The sequence below is a fragment of the Sebastes umbrosus genome, chromosome 1 (genome assembly GCF_015220745.1).
Source record: "Sebastes umbrosus isolate fSebUmb1 chromosome 1, fSebUmb1.pri, whole genome shotgun sequence".
NCBI lineage: Eukaryota > Metazoa > Chordata > Actinopteri > Perciformes > Sebastidae > Sebastes > Sebastes umbrosus.
The window spans coordinates 35,483,543-35,508,366 of NC_051269.1; the positions used below are offsets into that span (position 1 = coordinate 35,483,543).

General features: G+C 41.8%; 1 protein-coding gene across 1 annotated transcript in view; it reads right to left on the reverse strand.

The window, feature by feature from the left end:
• The window catches only part of suclg2 (succinate-CoA ligase GDP-forming subunit beta), a 136,633-nt gene that overhangs the window by 73,893 nt on the left and 37,916 nt on the right, over positions 1 to 24,824 (reverse strand). Inside the window, exons 3-4 of the mRNA XM_037774093.1 lie at positions 2,664 to 2,763; positions 694 to 784 (exon numbers count right to left, since the gene is read on the reverse strand). Coding sequence (XP_037630021.1) covers positions 694 to 784; positions 2,664 to 2,763 — 191 coding nt within the window. The remainder of the gene's footprint in view (positions 1 to 693; positions 785 to 2,663; positions 2,764 to 24,824) is intronic.

Consider the following 24,824-nt stretch of genomic DNA (forward strand, 5'->3'; position numbering starts at 1 on the left):
AAATATTAACCCCCTCCCCTGGCTTCGTAATTTATATATTTCTCTCTCACTTCTAATTCAACTTTTGCCCACTTTATGTTGTTGTTTGTTCACCTCTTCCTCTGCCTTTGAGACATGGTGTTAATTCTGAGCTTGTGAACTTCTTGGTCCGCAGGTGCTTTCTATAAAAATGACAAGTGTGATGCTCGTTCGATTCCAGCTAAACTCTGCAGTAGGTGCAGAAGTTAGGAGGAATGGGGGGTGGCAGTGGTAAACAAAGATGTGGAGAGACAAAGAAAGAGAGCAGGCCCCAAACACAAGCCACAGACTGAGAAGGCTTCATCACCTGGATATGTCTGTTTTGAGGAGGTACAGCATGCAGCACGCGGGTAGAGAAAATGAGATTCCTGCTTGTTAGTGGCACACAGAAACAGTTGTTTACCAAACACTTTAAATTCACAGTGGGCCCGGTTCAATTTATGCAATGAGCCATAACACCAGCCAGCACAAACCCACAGTAAACAAGAGTGGACGGCTACTATTTAAACCCAGCGAGGAAAAAAACAAAACCCACAGAGCCAGACTGCCTTCACAGTCATTAATTTTACAGAACTGCATTACTGGACTCAAAATGCCTTGAAATGAGGTCAGAAAAGAAAACAAGAATAAAAGCAAAGTATATCTTTCTTTCCTTCGGTCTGCGGGGAGGCTCACCGTTTTCACTCTCACTCCATCTTTTGGCGTCTGCTTGGTAGTCAGGTTGAAACCCAGCATCTTATTGGCCAGCTCACCAACCACAGCAGGGCTGAAGGAGAGAGGTCACAAGTCAGTATCGTTCTTCAAACAACAGTCTTCATTTTAATTAAAAATTAGGGCTGTCAAAGTTAACGCCATAATAATGCATTAATGCTAAGTCATTGTAGCGCCACTAATTTCTATAATGCAACCTGCTATTTTTAATTAACCTTTTAAAAATCCTACAGGCTGCCATCGGGCTCAGTTGTTATTCGATCTTTTGGAGGTTGTAGCGTTTTTTAAAGCTAGAGTGAAGATACTGGCATCATATGAAACTAGAACAACCTAAGGAATCCACTGGTATCAACCATGTCATACTAGCTTTTCGGAAACGAGGCTAAATAATGCTCCAAACTTGTGCTAAATTTTGGCGAGGAAAAACTAGCAAGGCCATTTTCAAAAGGGTCCCTTGACCTCTGACCTCAAGATATGTGAATGTAAATGGGTTCTATGGGTACCCACGAGTCTCCCCTTTACAGACATGCCCACTTTATGATAATCACATGCAGTTTGGGGCAAGTCATAGTCAAGTCAGCACACTGACACACTGACAGCTGTTGTTGCCTGTTGGGCTGCAGTTTGCCATGTTATGATTTGAGCATATTTGAATGCTAAATGCAGTACCTGTGAGGGTTTCTGGACAATATCTGTCTTTGTTTTGTGTTGTTAATTGATTTACAATAAAAAAATATACATACATTTGCATAAAGCAGCATATTTGCCCACTCCCATGTTGGTAAGAGCATTAACTACTTAAAAAATCTCCCTTTAAGGTACATTTTGATCAGATAAAAAATGTGTGATTAATTGTGATTAATCACGATTAACTATGGACAATCATGCGATTAATCGTTATTAAATATTTGAATTGATTGTCAGCCCTAGTTAAAATAAAAACACTGAACACTTACAAAATGAAAGATGAGAAAAGCAGGTGAACTGACAGACGAAGAAGTATTTCTTTATCTCTCCAGAGTTTTGTTCAGTTGAACAGAGATATGCTTCAGCACTTCTCGGGCATTTATGTAACATTCTGACAAAGCACAGTTTTTGGATACACTTACATCTACACATGGCTGTGAATGAACTCCGATTTATACTCTCTGTTTAAAAGCATTGCGCATGCCGCGGCTGCTTCTGTAAGCCTGCTCTGGTTTTGTTAGAGAATAAAAACGAAGCCGGGGTTGTACTCATCCTTTGATAGATGAGAGGAGGTTGAACTGTGCACTCATGTCACTGTCTGGGGACGATGAACTTCAGCATATCTCACTTTGAAAAAGTTTCCGGCCATTCTGAACCCTGAAGTAGGGTGACGATGATACATATCTGGGACAATTGTCATAAATCACTTCTTTTGCCTTTAAGGCAGCAGTAAGTGGTGGGTACCTTTTCTAAAAAGATAGCACTGTTTTAGTACATGGAAACTTGGCAGAGGGAAATGCAGCGCCTGCCTGAGCAAAGAAAAAGCTCTTTCAAGTCGTCGTTTAGCCTTTTGAGAAATGCACAAGTGAGCCGTCATTGGAGAAACACACCCATCACACTTTGTAATTGTACGCTAGAACAAAATAAACCTCAGCAGCGGCAAAAAACCCAATCAACCCTGGAGAGGAAAGCTCAGTATGGGGTGCAAAACGCTTCTGCCGACCTTAAAAATCCCCTTTTCAACATTTAATTGAGGGTAGTTGTTTGAAAATGAGACACCGGAAGAAAGAAAAACTGTTTACTTGCAACACAAGTAATCCTGACTGTGTCTTTGTGCCTAGGGAGCATCTTCAGAGAGCTCTTTGAGCCTCCTCACTCTAAAAGTCCCTGTCGCAGGAGAAATAATATGAATCTATCTCCTACAGTAACTCGCAGTGTGACATGCAGATAGAGGCGTATATACTTACTCCTTTGTTAAGTGAACTCCACCTTTAAGGCCACTGTCAAACACACCCTTGCCTCTGCCACCGGCCAGAATCTGAGCTTTCAACACGATCTCCTTGGCATCTGAAAGACGGAGAGAGACAGATTAAGAGAAAGAAAGACAGAGCACTTACAGGTAAGATATAGACTCAGCATCTTGAATGCTCCCTCGAGTCTGATACTTATCTGTCCATCTGATTGAGGGAAGCTGGGGTGAGTGCAATATGTGAAAAGATTAGGGATTATGTCTGAAAGGAGAGAAAATTTACACTCCAGAGTTCAGCACCTACCCACGAGGAAAATAACCAGAGCTGCACCAATCATGATGTAGTACAGGAGTTACTGTACCCATACTGAAATGGACATAAAAGATCTTTTAAACAAGACTAAGAGTCCTCAGTCCTGCAAGCGACTCTGTGAGGTTGTACCTGGGCACAACAGTGCTTTGAGCTAAATGCTAACGTCAGCAAGCTAACATGCTCACAGTGACAATGCTCACGGTCTTCACATGCTGGATAGCGTGTACCACGGGACTCTGAGATTTATAACAAACTGTGGATCTCTTACGTACCAAAAGTGAATTGGCCTGCTTTATGTACACGCTGACTCAGTCTTGGTAAAATTATTTCGTACTTATCTTCTCTTTTAAATTTGAATTATGGAAATTACAATCTGCGTTTTCAGGACTTTTTGCATTTTGTTGTTCCCAAAGTCAGAACTGAATTGGGAAAGAAAACTTTTCTGCACCAACTGCATGGAACAATCTACAGACTGATCTGAAGCTTCAAACCCTGAACAAGTTTAAAACTATGGTAAAATCTATTGAGTCCAGGATGTCGGTGTGTAAATGTTTTATCTAATACGTTTCTATATTAATCAATTCTATGTGCTTTGATGTTAATTGTTTGTGATAATTGTTGAAACTCTGCGTTGCTGCTATTCTTGGCCAGGTCTACCCTGTAAAAGAGATCTTTGATCTCAATAGGACGAACCTGGTTAAATAAAGGCTGAATAAAATACGATAATGTACGGCTCGCTGTACATTATCCCTTACATAATGTTTACCCTGTTCACCATTTACTTTACAGTGTTCACATGCAAACATTTACATATTAGCCCTAAACACAGCACTAGTACAGCTAAGGGTGCTGGGACTGTCATTAATTTTTACAAGTAGTATTGCAAGTATTCAACAAGTTAAAATGCTGACCTGACGATGGCGCCAGAGGAAACGTCAGAGGATGAATGTCTGAACCAAATTTCATGGCAATCCATCTAAAAGTTGTCGAGACTTTTAACTCAAAAACCATAAATGTGAACTTCATGGTGGCACTACAGGAAAAAGTCACGGGATCAACAAAGTCATCAGGATACTTTGTCAGGGAACAACGAATGTCCGTTCTAAATGTTTGCCAGTCTAGTCGATGTAGAGATATTTTACTGGATAAATGAAATCTTTGTCCTCTTGATGGCGCGAGATGAAAAGTCAGGGGATTAGAGCTGTCCTCGAACAAAGAAACTCTAAGTCGACTAACACTCATTTGATTGTGTTGTGTTGTGTTGATTTAGTTGATTTCATCGACAGATCTGTAAAATTGAGTTTCTCCAAAAATAGCACCACTTTAAATCTTGTGTTAACGAGAGATGTCCTCCTAGTTTCTTGGAAAGAAATTATTCAGCAAGAAAAAAAAACATAAAAAATGACTAAATCGACTAAAGAAATCTTAGTCGACAAAGACCAAAACAACCAATTAGCTGACTAATCGACTAAGAGGGGGCAGCCCAGCACAGGGGATCACCAAAAATCATAATGATTCATCGTATGGGCACCATGAATATTTGTACCAAATTAAATGGCAATCCATCCAATAGTTGTTAGGACATTTCAAATCTCATGGTGGCGTTAGCGGAAAAGTCGAAGGATCACCAAAGTCAGTAGGCTGCATCTCCTTGGAAAGATTGATGTCTGCACAAAATGTCAACATAATCCATCAAATAGCTGTAGAGATATTCCAGAGATGTGCTCACAAATTTCTTGGAAATAAGTCATTCAGCACGAAAAATCAATAATGGATTAAAGAAATATTAGTCCACTAAGACCAAAACGACCGATTAGTCGACTAATGGACTAAGAGGAGGCAGACCTAAGAACTATGCGGCGAGCACGACTAAAGATACCACCCACATACAAAATACACTTGAACTGTTTATTGGTTTATTTTCATACAACTGGCATTCTGCTACAATCTCAGTGCAAGAAGGAAAATAAGCAACAGCACAACTGTTGGAAACTTCCTCATGACCTTGCTCCAATTATACAACCACCCTGCATCCCCTCTGCTGTCACCGCCACCTTGCAAGAGCTCTCACATCAGGAGGAGGCCCCTCAGCTGTCTATTCAACATCCTGCCCCTGAATCTCCCTCTATTCAAATGGAGCGAGGACACTTGATGAAAGACGGTCTCTGGCTAGGTTATTATTATCTAGGTGGGGGAGTTCAGCCATTGACAGGTGGCTGCCATCAGGGTGGGAAGTGGGTGTTAGGGAGAGTGGAAGGGGATGATCCGCCGTGCGATGGCTAGAAAGACATCTTGACCTTCAGGGCTGGAGACCGGCTCCTCCCTTCACTGCGTAAAAAAAAATAAAAAAAATCTCTACGAGCGGTGTGGAGAGCGTCTAGACAGGAGCTGGTGAGCGGAGAGAGCTTGAAAACTCTGGCCATGCTCACTGCTGCTGTAGCGAGACAAGGACCCAGAGAAAATAGCCTCTGACAGGGTGGCAGGGATTAAACCAACACTGCATTAGTGAGGCCCGTTCTCTGTGCAGAGAGGAGAGCTGAGAAAGAAAGAGAGAATAAAGGTGTGCTCATATGCAAAAGGGCTCCGAGACGAGTCATAAATGAATAAATATGTTAATAAAAAACTGCTACTGCGCAAAATTAAAAAGAGTTCAAAGCAAGATGAAATAGAGTGTCCTGTGGGCATGTGCAGTGGAGAGGGACGGCACGGAGGAAATGACTTTTGCTTTAAACGAAGAAAAAAAAGAAATAAATAGAAGAACAAAGACGTAGCCCAATAGGGAGATTGCATTTTTTGAGGTTTGAGTATTGACACATTGATGAGGACCTTAAAAAAAAACAAGATATGTTTTTAAAGCGAAGATAAATGAAATAAATGAAAAGGCATGTAATGTGCCAGGAGAGGTAATGGAGTGAGAACGAGGCAGGTGTTCATTCCTGCTGCACCAGTAATTGATAGCGAATATGCTTATTATGCGGCGCACAACAAGATATTGTAGCAATATCAGCAATTATGAATGGGCGCCGAAAGAACAATACGCTGATAATAAGAGGAAATGTTATAAAAGAGGAGACAGAAAGAGAAGAGATGCTGCGATAAAAACGCATTCACGCTGCATCTCAAAGACTGTACGATGAAAAAAAAATATACAAATCTCATCTCTGTAGACCAAATTCTCTGGTTAACATCGAGACACCACTCTGTGTTGGAAACACATGGAGAGGATAATGATGTCCTCAAAGATCAGAGCGAACATGGTGCATGGTAAAGAGCAGGGCGGCCATTATCTGGGTGGTATGACAGACATGAGATGGCCTCTAACACTCAGACAAAGGTTGGTCCCTAATGAGTGCGGAGCAAAAGAGCGGGGAGCGGATGGAACAATAGTAGTGGCATGTAAAAATCAGAGACAAGTCATGCCTTTATGTTCAACCCAGACACTGCGATGAGCAAAGGGGAAAGAAGGGCAGATGTCTGAAGTTAATCAGTAAAGACACCAGTGAGCGCTGTTGGAGAGTCAGAGCGAGAGCTCAGGGTTTTCATACAGTGGAGAAAAAAAAATGCAATATTAAATGTGTAAACAGAGGTCACGCTAATGAAAGGTGATGCATATCGCATTTTGATTATCTTCTCTCAGATGGTAATATATTGTACATTCTCTCCAAGGTGCTTCCTTTTAAGCATGTCTTCATTACTGGGTGTACTGTATATGCATTAGATACATAACAACTTCTTAAGGGGCCGTGTCCACCAAAGTGTTTTTTCCTAAGGCAAACATAGTTTTTTTAAATGTTTTGCAATGGGAGCGCCGCGTATTTACGCTATGGTAAAAATACCAGTAGCGTGACAAAGCGCTTAGCGTCTGCACATTTGATGTTTTTTTCAGGTGACTGAGAGTCAAGATATTTGCTTCGTTTGAGTCTATCCGGAGGGAGAAGGAAGTTACGGCTTGTATTGTTGTAGTCTAACGTGACGTCATATCCCTTTCGTATCCGTCAAAACTAAAACAAACCGCAGTGATTCAAAATGTCAAAGCAGAAAATGCCGGAGGGGGTACAACTTTTACCTTCACATTTTAAATCCAAAGTGGTAAACACTACGCATACAGTAAAGTATTGAAACACATTGGCAGGAAAAGCAGAGCTGGACATGGTTAAAGCTGCATGCTAACTCATGCTAACGTTATCGTATTGCTATAACATGCGGTCAAGCCAGCCGCCACTCGCATCTCCGCGGTCAAATCGGCCGATGCTACAACTGTAGAACACCCATATATTGACATTTATGACATCCTGACGGCGCTGACCATGGATGTATAAAGAGAACGGGAGAGCTACGACAGACTTGGCAAAGTTAGCAGAAGTATACCCATTCTTCAAAAATAAAGGATATACAAAATACATACTATATGGAAATAAGATTGATAGGATCATATTCACCAGAAGTATAAAACATTACATGTCCCTTATAAATCATAAAAAGAAAATACCCCTAATTTGTGAGGAAAATGTCTTTATTCTTTGATTTTTGGGTTGCTGGAAACAATTTAATAAATGATTCATGACAATGATATATTTGACTTCAGGACATCTCTGACTACATACATGCTGAAAATCACACGATTACTGTTTTAATTTAGATATTTTCCAAAGAAAAAGTCCCTAGAAGTGTATAATTCAACTTTTTCCCCATGGTCTTGTGTTAAAAAAGTTAACAAAAATCGCAAAAAATCGTAATATCGAATCGCAATACTTAAAAAAATTGCAACACATGTTGAATCGACACCCAAATATCGTGATAGTATCGAATTGGGAAATAGATATATTGTCCCAGGTGCAGCCAAAGCGTCTCAGCTTAAAAACCGTGTGCCTCCAAAGCGCTCTCAAGTGCTCCCCATGAGCGTATTCAGAAGAGCGCCTGTCGTTTTCATCTGGGGGAAAAAAACGCTTTAGTGGACACAGGCCTTTACTTGTTGCAGCCACAGTAATTATAAATACCTCCTGCAGAAAGCAGTTTGGTTATTATATTATTGGTCCGGATGAAAACCTCTTACTTCGGGGGAGGGGACCACGGTTGCATAATCAGTTCTCCGCTTCTATTTGAATCATACATGGCCCACTGTGACGATGCGGAGTAAGATTTTCATCTCCATTTATTTTCTGTATCTTGGGGACACAGGGGAGGAGATTAACATTGCACAACATCTCCAATCACATCACAGGCAATCGGAGTAATGCGGTCATCATCCTCGGGCCCTACTCATTCCCCAGTAATGAGAGCAAATCAACTCCCAGTCTGCTTGCCAGTGACAGCAGCTGGCAAAAAAAAAAGGATGTTACTTCTACAATCAGTGTCTCTTTCACCCTCCTTCTTTTTGTGCACTTTTTGAAAGGCCTATTCTCTTCCGCCCACCCTCCTCCCTTTCCATGTAGCCCATGGGTGGCCAGCAGCAGAGTTAGCTTTGGTCTGATATTTAATTAAGCCTTCGAGGGCTGTGCCATGAGGGGGTGATGCTGGCTGGTAGGGGACAGATGTAGGCTGTGTGCCAATCCAGAGAGAGTAAGATGTGGCTACCATCTGCATGGAGCGAGAGAGAGAAAAAGATCAGGACGGCCCTCCCCAGCGTGCATGTGTGCTGTAATGAAAGTAATGTGGCGGCTAAATGGAGACGACTAATCAAACTCTTGGGAGAGAGGAGAAAACAAACACAAGCGCACACTGCCACAATCAAACAACGCAGAGAGCCGGAGCCTTCCTATGGATAAATGCCATTAACACCAGAGGGAAAAAAAAAAAAGACCTCAACTTTCAGCATCTCTGCTCAACATGACAGAACACCTCCAGGTTATGATGCACGAGAGTGTTGATTGCTGCCAAACTTAGAAAAAGGTCTGAAAAGTCAGTCTAAAACACCATTAAAACAAATAATGTACACATGTAATTATTCCTTTCCCAGTACTTTTTGGAATTAGTTCCAAGCAGCTGAAATATAATTCATAACTCAGGGGTAATGCTGCACTATAAGTAGAAAGAACAACAATCTGTGCTTCCATTTGCTTCCATCTAGTGGCACATGGTACGTCTTTAAATAACTTCAATTATGTTGTCAACTGCATATTGATAGCTACAGAAAGCTATTGGAGCGGCGCTAGCTTTTGACTCACTGCGCCACAGGGCTTTTTTGCTGTGTCACATCCATGGCTCACTGATATTGGGAACAATGAACTCATAACCTACTATAGCCAAAAGTACCGAAGGCAATGCAGGATATTAATACTATCGGATTAGCTTTAGGCTACTAATTGCACAAGCAGAAAACTGAATATGTGCATGCTGTTTTAAATAGCATAAAAAAGTGTATGAAAGGGTCAAGTTAGGCCAACACTTGTTTCTGTACAATCCTCAGTGTAATAGCCATGCAGACACATTATGTTTTAATTACACTTTGGCACAGGCAAGGCCAGTAAATGGAATAGGTCATGTTTAATATTTAGACTCCTTGTGTGATGAATTCTTTTAACCACAGCGGCAATATAGTGCTGCAGGAATGAGTCCTGAAACCGGGAAATGAGTCAGCATTTAAGCACTTCCGGTTCCCTCGTCTCGAAGTCAATGGGATTTTGTAATGGGTCTTTTAGTAGGGCTGTCAATCGATTCAAATATTTAATCATGATTAATCGCATGATTGTGCATAGTTACTCGCATATATTTATCTGTTTAAAATGTACCTTAAAGGGAGATTTGTCAAGTATTTAATACTCTCATCAACATGGGAGTGGGCTAATGTGCTTGCTATATGCAAATGTGTATATTTATTATTGGAAATCAATTAACAACACAAAACAATGACAAATATTGTCCAGAAACCCTCACAGGTACTGCATTTAGTATACAAAATATGCTCAAATCATAACATGGCAAACTGCAGCCCAACAGGCAACAACAGCTGTCAGTGTGTCAGTGTGCTGACTTGACTATGACTTGACCCAAATCTACATGTGATTATCATAAAGTGGGCATGTCTGTAAAGGGGAGACTCGTGGGTACCCATAGAACCCATTTTCATTCACATATTTTGAGGTCAGAGGTCAAGGGACCCCTTTGAAAATGGTCATGACAGTTTTTCCTCTCCAAAATGTATCGCAAGTTTGGAGTGTTATTTAGCCTTGTTTCCGAAAAGCTAGTATTGGTTGGTACCAATGAATTCATTACGTTTTCTAGTTTCATATGATGCCAGTATCTTCACTCTAGCTTTAAAACTGAGCTACAACCTCCGGAAGATCGATAGCCTTAAAGAAATTAGTGGTGTTAAAACAAATTTGCGTTAACGCATTATCATCATATTGACAGCCCTAGTTTTTAGTAAGATGCCTGAAATAAGGTCTGTGGTTAAAACAAGCTTAAGAAACTTTAACGTTTTGTTCTACAATATAAATTCGTCAATAAGTAACCCACTTGTGAATTTTGAAGCCTTTATACAGTATGTCTTAAAAAAGGCGGTCGCTAACAAGTGTCTAAATGAGACTATTAAAGTGGCAGTAGGAAGCACATTTTTGGCATCATTGGGCAAAAATCTCATAATAACCTTTCAGCATATTGTAATTCAAGTGTTCTGAGAGATAACTAGACTTCTGCACCTCCTCATGGCTCTGTTTTCAGGCTTTAGAAAATCTAGCCAGTGACGGGAGACTTTGACCAATCACAGGTCAGTTCATTGAGAGAGCGTTCCTATTGGCTGTGCTCCGGTTCGTTTATAGCCTAACGTTAGCTTTTTACTTCTGCCGATCGCATTTACACATCAAAAAAATAAAAGTGGTGTTCATTGGTGAAGATTATCTTGCTGAACAAAATATTTAAGTATCATAAACGTTTGTTTTCCACAGAGTTTATTTTCCAATGGACAAATCCCATTAGCTTTTTGTCAAGGGAACCTGTGCAATTCTAACTTCCTGGTTGGCCTACAAAAATAAGTTATCCCTTCAGCACTCTATGCTGGCATCATCTTGGACCAGTTCAGCTTTCCATAAACTTTTACCGTTTCCAATTCTGCTTGACGGCGAAAATGTCAAACAGAAAATGGCTCTCCGTTCAAGCAGTGATGGCAGGTGACCCAAAAGGACAGAAAATAAAACCGTCAGTTTTCCATCTACCTTGACACATAATGGCCGTGGAATTCTTCAAGCCAAAATATGTTTTCCTGTTCAGTTGAGGTTGAAAGGTCAACAAACATTTGATAAATCCTAACCACGCTCCACAAAGTCCTCTTGCTAGTGGCATGTCTGGACGACCAAAATGTTTGGACTTGTATAACAACGGACAAACAAAGATTTAGACACAAAAAAAAAAGTCACAGATAACAATTTGACCTCTTTGTTCGCGACAACTAAATATATCATTACCATCTCACTGTCGTGTCTGGTTAAGCCCAGCGTCCCCGTGTCCGTCTCTGCCTCTAATGATGCCATCTCAGCGCTACTCAGCGGAGGAGAATATCAGCGTCCCGGACCGACAGTGGCACCTCGGTGTGACACCCAGTCGCAACTTGCATGACGGCCGAGTCCTCATTAGAGGACAAGTCCACCTGGCATTCAGACATAGACAGCACTTCTAATGACATCCTGAGATGGCCCTGGTCTCCTCTCAGCGACGGAGAGGTGCAGTTCAAATCCCTGGCTGAGAGTTTTTCACCGCCGTACAACCAGAGGGGTGACGGTAATGATAATGGTGTTGTGGAACGATGGGTGCTAAATGACCACGGGGATATCAGTAGGGACAATCATTTTGTTTCACAACGAAGCCTCTGCAAAGACTTTTACTTGTGTCAAGAGACAGTTAACTAGAAAAATACCAACTCTGGGTTGCAGAGGGTTGTCTCCATAAAAATATTTTCACAAAAATGAGCTGCTCACTTCTCATTATTGACTCTACATTTTTCATCAGTTCAGCATGAACAATAGCAGATCAAACTATATTCTAAAAGCCACCAACATCTGCTGCTGCTGCTGCTGCTAATGCACTGGTGGGCAAGAGCACTACTCGCGATGCCATTTCCACAGATGAGTAATGAAGCTTGCCTAATGGTTGGAGGTCCCTACAACAAAGCACAGCGATGTTTTTGTACATTTCACTCCACTTGTACAATTCCTTTCTCTGGACCCAACTAGCACCAACACGACTCTGCATTTATGCAAAGTACCCTAGCAACAGACAACGGGCTACATGTTCACTTCTACTGGCACATTAGTATCATCCTAATACGATAGAGGGGATGTGTGAGAAGTAATTCCACGTCTCACCCGCAACATGAATGAGGAGGTGGAAACATTAAGCTGCTTACAGAAATCAGCTCTTTGAGAGACAGGCCGCTTTACCCTGCAAAGCCTATTTACAGCTGTTAAGACAATTTCAGATGCGTGGCTTTTTCCTACCAAACGGGAGACCTGAGAGCCAGCTAATGTATGGGGGATGACAACAGGGCCTTGGAGAGACCAACGTGATGTGTGTTTGTTTTTGAGCTCTTGTATTGTCGTTGTGCTGCAGAGCGTTTTTGCAGATTCTCAAAATGTCTGCAAGTGATTGCAGTTTAGAGATGTCACGGTGAAGAAATGTTCCCATCGGTTAATAAACTTGTGACAACACCGGTGTTACAGATTACGCCGGACATTTTACAAGAAAAGATGACGCTAAATATGTACAGCGCTTAATTTGATCTTTAACGTTAGATGGCTGTGTGTCTAGCTTTTCCGGTCGAGCCTTCGCTGCGGGGCCGCAGGTTTCCACCCGGCTGTGACCACTCCGTCCTCTGCACGGCGATTCCCTCATTAACGTTATGGTTCCCGTACAGCATTGGCTTTAAATCCGAAATATTGCCAAATAGGCACTTTATGCTTTTGCTTTGACACCAAATCCTCCGCCATCGTCTTGTCTATCAACTTTCTTCTGTCCTGTGTGTGAAATCTGACTGCTGCTAATCTGAAAATGAACTAAATGGGCTTTATTTCTATTAGGGCTGTCAATCCATTAAAATATTTAATCTAAATTAATCGCATGATTGTCCATAGTTCATCACAATTAAACGCAAATTAATCACATTTTTTATCTGTTCAAAATGTACCCTAAAGGGAGATTTGTCAAGTATTTAAAACTCTTATCAACATGGGAGTGGACAAATATGCTTTATGCAAATGTATGGATATATACATTATTGGAAATCAATTAACAACACAAATCAATGACAGATATTGTCCAGAAACCCTCACATGTACTGCATTTAGCATAAAACAGTATGCTCAAATCATAACATGGCAAACTCAAGCCCAACAGGCAACAACAGCTGTCAGTGTGTCAGTGTGCTGACTTGACTATGACTTGCCCCAAACTGCATGTGATTATCATAAAGTGGGCATGTCTGTAAAGGGGAGACTCGTGGGTACCCATAGAACCCATTTTCATTCACATATCTTGAGGTCAGAGGTCAAGGGACCCATTTCAAAATGGCCATGACAATTTTTCTCGTCAAAATTTAGCGTACATTTGGAGCGTTATTTAGCCTCCGTCACGTCAAATTTCTTCGCTCTAGCTTTAAAACTGAGCCCGCTACAACCTAAAAATTGCAAGTTGTGTTAATGCGTTAAAGAAATTTGTGGCGATAAAACAAATTTGCGTTAACGTGTTATTAATGCAATAACTGTGACAGCCCTAATTTCTAAAAAAAAAAGCAAACGATGGTGGGGGCGGTGCCCTAACACCGTGTCACACCGGTAACACAAAGTACCGCGGCAAGCCTATTGCTGTTATCATACAATAATGTGTTTCTGAATGAAGCTGGTGCAGTGTCCGTCAGCAGGCCGCTGTGCCCCGTGTTAATAACCTTATGTTTCAAAGCAACCCCTCCCCATCCTCTCTCCCCATCGGGTGTGTGTTTTCTTGGCAGGAGCTGCAGACAGGAAAACTGCAGACTAACATCTGTCTTCTTGTGTGACATGTCAGTCCTCTGAAGGGACGAGAGCTGTTCTGTCCATCAACGGGAGCCCTGCAGGGAGCGGGGTGGCGAGGCACAGATACCTGCAGCTCACTCCAGCTAACTCCCTGCACTCATTTAGTTCCCCTACAATGTGATCAAAGTGGCAAACGAGGACGCCGAGGTACTGCTGTGGTACGACGTTTATTTTACAGGAAGGTGGGGCATAAATAGAGCACGGGGTGGTAGGCACTAAAGACAAAGACAGAGCGACAAACCGGTAAGTACAAGAGAGCAACAACAGACCGATGTAAAGGATGAACGGAAGAGAAATGTGAGCGAGAGAGCGCTAAAGAGATGAGGCTAAAAAGAGAGGGACTAAAGCAAAGGAGAAGAGAAAGGTCACAATGTGTGGGTAAAATGCAGAAGAAAGAGCAATGTTGTTTTGACTTGACATTACCCGTTAATAGCTATGTAAATGGACCTGAACCCATTTACGTCGAAGCTATTAACATAATACACTGCTTGTTTCAGACTCAGGCCACGTAAACAGCAGCAGCATGGTTAATGGCTGCACATCTGTCAAGTGATTTTCTTTTATTAGTGTGCACGTACCACATCAGTCTCATAAGTGTATATAAGTAGTATAACTGTCATATAGTCCACACAAATGAACAAGGAACAGTAATGTGAATTAAAACATCTATTATTGTATAATTATGTAACTTTGGTCTTTTACAAACTGCACTTATTCAGTGTTCAGTTGGACAAACTGGTCAAACACAAAATGTCAAATGTCAATAGTGTAAAAAGAAGTCGTCTCAGTGGAAGTGGAAGCCAAAGGCTCAAGACATGAATGGACCAATCAAATCGAAACCAAAAGTTTTTTTCACATGGAGGCTTGTGTGTTGAGAGACACAATGTTGTTGCTATGAGGTTTTAAAAGCATTCATTTTGCTTAAACTGGTGCCATTAGAGCACAGAGAGCAATATATGTGCAAAAGCACTCCAAAGACTGCCAACAGGTCAAATTTAATGACAAGTTTTAATGTCTTAGTTTGTGTCTGTAAACACAGAAGCAGCGTACATGAAAACAAACCGTAATATTTTCCATTTAACCGCCACACACACAGTGCCATCATCACCGGTGTCATATTTTCCAGAACTGATGCCGGTCAATGATAATTTTTTTCTTGACTCCACAACTGGTGCGTTCCGAGTCTGACTGCTGTATCTTGACTTCTCCTGTCAAGTGAGAGCTCATCTTCTGTGATCTTACAGCCGTCACAATGGATGGTGAGAATCGTAATGTTGAGCGATAACAATATCCCGACCTCAATGACCCTCCGCCCCGGCATTATTAAAGTTATATTAAAGAAATTGGCTGGCAGGCTGTTGCTTGGGAGAATTTTTTTTTCAGCTGAGTAAAAGTACTCATTAAAAACTCCTGGACAGTCACAATTCCCTTAACTGCATACATGTATACTATGCGTTAAGCTCAGTGGCGGCCGGCCAATAGAGGGCCACGGGGCCTGGCCCCACCCACCTTGAGCCACCAAAAAAAAAAAAAAAAAAAAAAAAAAAAAATTATAAAATTATTAATTATAAAAATTATAAAAATTATAAAAATTGTCAATATGTGTGTTTTTGACCTATGGAATATACCCATAATATTTGTAAAATAGGATAACTGCGCCAAATATCTGCTTTCCTCCTTGAACTCTCTGCTAGTGAACCTCTCAGCTGCTCACATGCACTTTCTGGGGCCAAATGGATTTGGCCCAAGGAAGGCGGGTCTAATAAGCAGTACAGCCAATCACTGATTAAAGATATATGATTACAAGCATGAATGACATACAATTCATCCAATCAGCGCCGTAAAAAAGACTTCCGGGGGGGCCAAACTGATTTGGCCCATGGCGCACGTTCACGTTCACGTGTGTCTCTCTCTGTTCTCGTCAGGGCTCATGTCAGTTCTCGCGTGATCTTGACAATGGAACAGCCAAGCACTAGGAGCGCTACTCTTGCAAGACTCAACCCTAACTCGATCAAATCTCTCCTCCAAGACCCGTTTGAGAGAAGGACTTTGGCGGAGAAACTCCTGGTGAAACAACTGGGCCCAGATCAACCTCCTGGACTCAGCATAAAACAACAGACCGGCGTACAAGGCAAGCCACACATGCGGAGCTTCTGTAAAGACTGGTACGCGAGGAAGGCCTGGCTAGCTGGATGCAGTCAAGCTAATGCTGTATTTTGCTTCCCATGCGTGCTTTTTAAGTCGACAGGGTCAGATTCAGCATGGGCAGAGACGGGAGTAAGAGACATGAAACACTTGTCTGAAAAAATAAGAAAACACGAGAACACCAGGATGCACATAGATAACTCCGTGAAGCTAGCTATGCTAGGCAGAGTGAACATTGCAATGCAGCTGGACGAAGGACACAGGCTTGCGGTAAAGAAGCACAATGAGGAGGTGGATAAAAACCGGCACATTTTATCAAAAATAATTGATTGTGTCAAGTTTTGCGGGGCTTTTGAGTTAGCCTTGCGTGGGCATGACGAGACTGACTCCTCGGACAACCCCGGCGTGTTCAAGGGACTTGTGGACTTTGTAGCGTCCCTCGACAGTGTGCTGGAGGAGCACCTCGAGACAGCCAGCGTTTTCAAAGGCACGTCGAAGACGGTACAGAACGAGCTGCTGGACTGCATGCTGTCGGTTGTAAGGGATTACATTCTGGAGGAAGTCAAAAACGCGGATTTTATCGCCATTCAAGCGGACGAGACGATGGACATTTCCACCCACTGCCAGCTGGTGCTCGTGCTACGCTACATAGATGCTAGCGGTAATGTACAAGAGCGGTTCTTCGAGTACATCACCATCCAGAACGCGACCGCTGACACCATCGCTACAGCGCTTATGGAGAGGCTGAGCACCATACTCCCATCCGGACAAACAGACAAACTTATTGCCCAGGCGTACGACGGGGCTGCCGTCATGAGGGGAATTGAATTGTATGAATAAGATGTCCTTATGTCAGTGTTGGAATAAATGATAGAAATGTAACTGCAAAGTAGTAATGCGTTTTTGATACCTTTTTTTGCATTGAATCGTACTAGGATGTTTGTTGAAATTGATTGGCCCTACCCAAAAAAAAATCCACCAGCCGCCACTGGTTAAGCTACATATGCCGCAGCATGATGCATCATATATAGGGCTGTCAAATTTAACACCATAATAACGTGTTAATGCAAATTCGTTCATTTTTTTACCGCATCAACCCAATTGATTCCACGGAGGTTGTAGTGGGCTCAGTTTTAAAGCTGGAGTTAAGATACTGGCACTGAAACTAGAAAACCTAAGGAATCCATTGGTGCCAACCATGTCATACTAGCTTATAGGAGGTTAAACAACGCTCCAAAATTAAGCTACATTTTGGCGAGGATATAGTGGCATGGCCATTTCCAAAGGGGTCCCTTGACTTCTGACCTCAAGATATGGAAATGAAAATGAAAATGGGTTCTATGGGTACCCACGAGTCTCCCCCAGTCTTGCCATGTTATGATTTGAGCATATTTTTTTATGCCAGATGCAGTACCTGTGAGGGTTTCTGGACAATATTTGTCATTGTTTTGTGTTGTTAATTGATTTCCGATAATAAATATATACATACATTTGCATAAAGCAGCATATTTGCCCACTCCCATGTTAATAGGAGTATTAAATACTTGATAAATCTCCCTTTAACGTAAATTTTTCAACAAATAAAAAATTGGACTCAAGATATCCACCAGAGCCAACAGAGTTTTCTCTGTTTTTAAGTACATTTTGTTTATAAAGTTGCACTTTCTCATCTTGCTCTGACACTATTACCGGGACTGTTGCAGGTAACCTCATTATAAAAAGAGCTAGCTAACTTATTTTGTCTCGCATAGTTATATAAATCGACAAATGTCCACTGGACCTCATGTTTCCATTTACTCCCACATTGGCTCATGAGTTCACCCGTTTGAGACGGACATCATTAAACAGACCCTCTTTCTCCTCGCCACTGTTGCCATCACACAGCCTGGCTGCCGTCTTGTTTACATTGGAAACAGCGGAGGTGGCAATTCTAACCGCCTGCTGATGGAAATGAAATGGCAAGTGGCATGAAGATGGCAATGATACAAGAGCAATATCCCGTAAGACTGAGGCTGCATAATCTTTTGAAGCTCAAGAAGCCATTGTAAGATCAATAGATGAGCAGCTGCCTCAGTGGCCTCTGTCCAGTAGACCAACGAGAGGAGGACACGGGTTCCAGCTGGTGTTCATACATACGCACACACACAAACGCACAAAGCTCTGAGAGGTTTGTCTTATCCCGCACTACTTCAGACAAAGACAGAAGTGAAAGGGCCGTGGTTGAGCCAACTTCTACTCGGCTTTAACTGCTACTGTCAGCGCTTTTCACCAGAGACTCTGCCTCATTTTCTGAAGGGGGAAGATGAAAGTGGTCTTAAAAGGCGCTTGAAGTGTTGAAGTGCACGAGGCGGCTCTAGTGGGGACTGTGAAATGAGAAGGGAGGGGATGCGGAGTGAGGAGAGCTCTGACCATGTTCCACGTTTTAACCATGTTTGACAGCAAGATACTGTATATTTGTCTGTCTCTAGTTGAAAAGGAAGCGGGTCCCGTGGGTCCACAAGGTGTATAGAACAGCTTTTTTTTTCATTCAACACATTATTAAAACATTTTCTTAGTCATTGGCGAGACAGGATTTGTATTACACACAGAGAGCTGAGCATAATAGAATTTGATGACAAAGGACCTAGGCCTTATACAGCACTGTTATACAAACAAATCTAGGGAGGCAAAAATTGGAACCAAAGTTGAGTGAATACAAAGAAAATGCACACAGAGAGAGAAAACAAATATCACTGCATTGCTTCTCACAAATTCACTGCTCAATGTAGCATGGAATAGCCTTAATAAAACACCCAATTTAGGGCCACTATTATCCAGATAATGGCTCTAGTAAGTGTTGGGACAAAATTACATAAAAGAGGAACTGAAGCATGAGTGATGCTAATGTGCCACAGTAACGTATCACTACTCTCACTAATCTCTTTGATTTGTGAAGTCCTTCTACATTGCACATCTTAAAGTAAAGCAAAGCGAAAATAAATATGTTCTGAGTTCGTCACACCACAGATAAAAACGCTAAGTATATAAAATGAGTAGGGCTGTCAACGTTAACGTGATAATAACGCATTAACGCAAATTCATTTTAACTCGGGGTGATAAATGGAAATTGTGATTGCATTAAAAAAGTTAACTTTTTGACTCTGATTTTATGCATATGCTGGTGTGTGTTCTTTATACTATGACAACTTTCCTAAAATAAGATTTTTTTAAAATCGCAATACATCGCCTTGCTTACAGTATTGCAATATATTGAATTGTAAGCCATGTATCATGATATGTATCGTATCGTCAGATTCTTGCCCATACACAGCCCTAGTTTTAACGACATTAATTTCTTTAATGCATTAATGCAACTTGTAATTTTTAGGTTGTAACGGGCTCCAGATATCATACAAGGCATCATATGAAACCAGAAAAACCTAAGGAATCCATTGGTACCAACCATGTCATACTAGCTTGTCGGGAAGAAGCTTAAATAACGCTCCAAACTTGCGCTAAATTTTGGCAAGGAAAAACTGTCATGTCCATTTTCAAAGGAGTGCCTTGACCCCTAGACTTTCCAAATGTTATCAGAGCGAAGCTATCAAATCCTGATAGTGAAATGAGTCATTTCGCTCGAAACCCACTGGAATTTGTCCCAGTATGCCAGATGGCCAGTACGCCACTGCTAGCAAACTGCAGGCTGAGGTAAGTAAGTGTTGTAACTTGTGATTGAGTGGGAGAACCACTGATGCTATGTGCTTTTATAGTGTTAGGGAAGGGGTTATGCTAAGGATGGCTCCGGTGCGTCATTGAGCTATGATTTCAGGCCGTTTCAGGCAGGCTCAAAAAATCCTGAGCACATCCTAAGCACGGTCTATCTCCACACAGTTCAGTCTTTTCACGTGTATTTAGCACTTGTTTTCTTTAAAACCAAATAAACAACCACATGTATAGAGGCATTTCCCATCATTTTATCTTAGGAACAGAACACGCTTCCTGGAAGTCAATGAGTATGAGCACATTAAAAGGTAGAGAAATAAATAAAATGCAACCAAACACAAGTTTGATTGGCACATAAATCCCACAGCACATTAGAGCTGTCACTTTTATTAATCACGTTTGAATGAATGGGTTAGATTAACTTGAACGCAGCCTGATCCTAAAGCACGTTGTAGAATTGACGTTCCGTTCATTCGCATGATCTCCGCTCCCTCACTTGCGTGACAAGCTAACGGCTTTAATTTTTCCCATGTTCGAATGGAAGTTACAGTTTCTAATAAAAAGTGACAGCTCTACAGCACAGGTTCATTAAAGAAATAAGTCTACCCTGAAATAGTGGTAGACATCAGCATCACCACTCACAACAAACAGGTGGGGCCTTCCAGCTGCCATACTGATGGTCAAAGTCCTCTCAGTCCTCTAATATGAAAACACATTAAACAAACGCAGATGTGACTAAATAAACTGAGAAAGCGTAGCACAGCATCTCCACCGGCACACAGGCCAGTCAAGCTGGGAGAGTATGAGGGAGGACTCGGGTGAGATGCAAACGTTACGCATGGATGAGGAAGTCCTCAGAAGGGCTTGTGTTGATGCCCATATGGAGGAGGAGCGTTTCTGTGACAGATGGTACAGGCTAGACGGTGTGTTGGGTTAGCGAAGAAGCATATGGTACTCTCTAGATGATCTCATAAACCAGCACCAAGCCCAGTCGGAGGTGTAAATGTTTTTTTTGCACCCTGCCAGAGAAGGCGGAACCGTTGATGTCACCAGCAAAATAAGTGTGATGAAGTGTGAGCATGGGTGTTATGCTGTATCTTATGCGACTTAAAGGGTAACTTCTGTATTTTTCACCCTGGACCCTAGTTTCCCATGTTTTTGTGTCGAAGTGACTAAAAAGTAAAACATTTCTGCCTTGGTGAAATATTTTGACAAGAACATAGATTTGTGTCAGCGTGACTGTAAAATGTGAAGTTTGACGGCTTCGTTTCAGACTCTGTGTCGATGTATCAAACGATACCAAGCATGATATTGTGGACTTATGAGAAAATTATTGCGGATCTTTTGATCACAACTTGCTCTTATATTTACAAAGTTTATTTCTGTTGGACTATTGTTAAAATAGTTCGTAATAAGACATAGTTTGGACAACATACAGTTGGTTCGCAGATTCTGAAAGCTGAAGACCTCAGGTTTTCAAAACGGTATAGCACGCATATCTTCTAAAAATAGATCATATTCCATCGCAACTTTTTTGTAACAACGCCACAGGGCACGACCCGTTTCAACTCAGTGCCGGGTCCGTCGGGCTTTAGAGGTTAAAAGAGAACTGCAACTGCAGCACACTGAAGTGCAGGTACAGTACCGGTCATGAACAGTTCCTCTACCTTCCCCTACACGCCGAAGCAGAACTAGTCAGGATTTTATGGCAGGAAACTTCATGTCTGTCCTCCCAGTTACAGCTGCCCTGGCCCTCTACGCCACTGGCTCCTTCCAACATGCCCTTGGCTCTGTGTCTGGTATATCCCATGTCTCTCCACACGGTTAGTGACGGGGAAACGCAGCAGATGTGTCTGGGAGTCCATCCAGCAGAGGCTGCTGTGCAGGGAGCCTCCTCTGCACCTCATTGCACAATGGGAAACCCAAACTACTGGACTCCATAAAGAGAGGGATCAAATTATCTCACCCGACTCTAGGTCTGCTGGTGCATGCCTACACTCCTCGGCCGTTTTGTTGCAGGTTGGGTTGTTGCAATCTCCTCACGCTTTCTGCGCACACATATTGATAATTTATTTTTATGCAAAGATCCTATGTGGTTTTTTTTTAAATTCTGCTGAATTCAGAATTCAACATTGGACAACACCAAAGCCTGCCACACCGCCACACACTAGGGTGGTTGCGACGAGCCTGGTGATGGTGTCAGAAGCTGCTTGGCCAACATAATATACAAGATACAGTAATCGACAAATCATCTGAATGGGAATATACTCATTACATTTAATTCATGCACTGTCTGAAACTAACTTAATGCTTATGTCTCACTGAGAAGACGGACACTAACACTAACAATGGACATGGCACAATACACTTTAACATCTTCCACTCCGCACCGGCGCCCTTGGCTGACTTTACTTTTTTCAGAGGCTGTGGCAGGCTCAGTTTTAGAGCTAGAGTGAAGAGTCTACAATCATATGACACTATAAAATGTAAGGAATCCATTGGTACCAACCAAAAAAACAGGCATGGCAATTTTCAAAGGGGTACCTTTACCTCTGATCTCAGGATATGTAAATGAAAATGGGTTCTATGGGTACCCACGAGTCTCCCCTTTACAGACATGCCCACTTTATGATAATCACATGCAGTTTTAGATTTTTTTTCACCTATTCTAAAAATGAATGATGAATGAATGAATATTTCTGCATACTGGGGACATAACAGTCTTGGAATTACATAAATTGCATTATATTGTATTGAGACCATTATTTTAAACTTGGCGTCACTAAAGCCCCCTGAGGCAAATTTATGATTTGTGATTTTGGGCTATACAAATAAAATTGACTTGACTTGACACTGTATAAAATTACCTGTTGTGACCTCTAGGATAATCACAGCCTCATGAAACTTTACAATCATAAACCTGAGACCTAGAGCATTCAGAGGATGGATGGCTTTCCTAGCTAGATTGACAATAAGGGGCTTTCTGAGCAGTTTACACAATAGAAGTGCTCGCCAAACAATTGCTGAAAAATGCAATTCTTGCAGAAATCTCCAAATGTCAAAAGTTTTTGACACCAAATCACAGCATGGCTTTCTCTACGGTGTTCCTCAAGGTCTTGGAGTCTTAATGTGGTATATTGGAAGGATTATTGATCTTTTTTTGATCAATTCTTGAGTGGTCAAAATGTGTTAAATTTAGCACCAAATCTGTGTAACAAATGATATCAACCCAAAAATTGCTGCAGCAACTTATCAGACATAATAGAGCATGGGGATGGCCATCATATACTTCAATCATAATGTTCTAAGCTTTTATACACTTTCACGGTTTAATTAATTATTACTTTTTATATTTCTGATTTATAACTAGCTCAACTTGACACACAGTGCTGCATCTCAAATTAATCCTCAGGTTCCCAGCTTTGAGATGACGTACACCACTTCTATGTGGCATCTACTGTTGACCTGCTATCTCTCCTTAAAGACTCCCTGTACCCACCTTAAAAAAAGACAAAAATGGGTCTTTGAAAAAGAGGAGGGGAGTGGAAAAGGTTAAGCCAGTATTGTGTGGAAGGACGCTAGCTCCCGGTTTACAATGAGATCCGTCTCAATTTGCAGATCACAGGCCAGAGGCACGGAGGGGTCTGAGCTGCCACAGAGAGCAGACAACTAAATGAGCAGAAAACAATCACTTTAAGATACACACAACAACAGTGTCCTTGGCCTTGAGCTACTTTTATTTACACATCATCTGAGGCACAGTGTAAGCCTCATTGACTTGATTTTAAGGGCTCTTGAAGATCCCCAGTAGCCAGAAAAGGAACCTTTCTGGAAAAAACAAACCACGATATGCACCGTATATAGCACGGACAAAAACATGTTTGATGTTTTCAATGCAGGAACTGGTGTTTACCTCAGCCAAGTACATTTGGAGTGCTTTCAAGCATAAAGACAGCAACGCGTGGCAGATTGAAACTGATGGAGACGCATTTGTCAGATGAGTGGATCCTATAGATCTTTCTTTCCTCCTCTCCCTCATACAAAAACACAAGCATAACCAAATCTGCACGCCTGCACACACACACCTGCTTCATCAATGGCTTATGTCAAGGTAGCTCGCTATTATTCAGTAAGGCAACATATCAAACTAACTATCCCTCTAATAAGCACACATGAGATTTGACAGCCATGCATAAAAACTGCTCTGTTTACACTGAATATTCATAGCAGAGTGAAATAAATTAAAATGCTTCCCACCTCTGTTAATCGTCATTCTGGCAGGGAGGCTGCGCTAAGCACAAAGCGAAAAACAGAAGCAGAGGTAGACTGAGGTGAACGAGGAGCGAGAGAAATTAAGGTAACTTTTAAAACTGAACAGAAGATGGAGAGAAGAAGAAGAAGCAGAAAAGATACAGAAAATGTAACACAATTTGTCAAAAGGAAAGTTAGGAAGATGACAACGGTAGAGAAAGACAACATATTCCGAACTCATCTGATATGAGGTGTACACATACACGAGTACATGTTGCTCCCATTCATCACACGGGCTCAACATGCGGTGAAGATAAGAATCCGAGGCAATGTTTTCTTCCATCGCCGCTTTGTCAATGAATGATTGCTGGGGGAGGCAGGAGGCTTGACAGACATGAAGGGCTCTCGCAGCAAGGAAAGGGGAGAGAAAATGTGGTTTTGATTTAAAATTCAGACTGAAAATCCATCAAGATTTGCTCAACAGATGCATCTGTCAAGCGGGTGGCGACACACAAAGTGGACTGCATAATCACATTCTCTTTGGCTGTAGCGGGGCACAGGTATGTGTATATCTGTGTGCATGGCCGTGCATATGCGCTTCGAAAGCAAAGACGAAATCTATATTCATTACTGGACTTGCTTTGATATCTCAAAACTGCTAGATAGCACCCAGGTCTTTGGGAGAAACCTGCGTATATGTGTGTGTGTGTGTGTGTGTATATATATATGAGTGTGCTCACATCACTGCAAA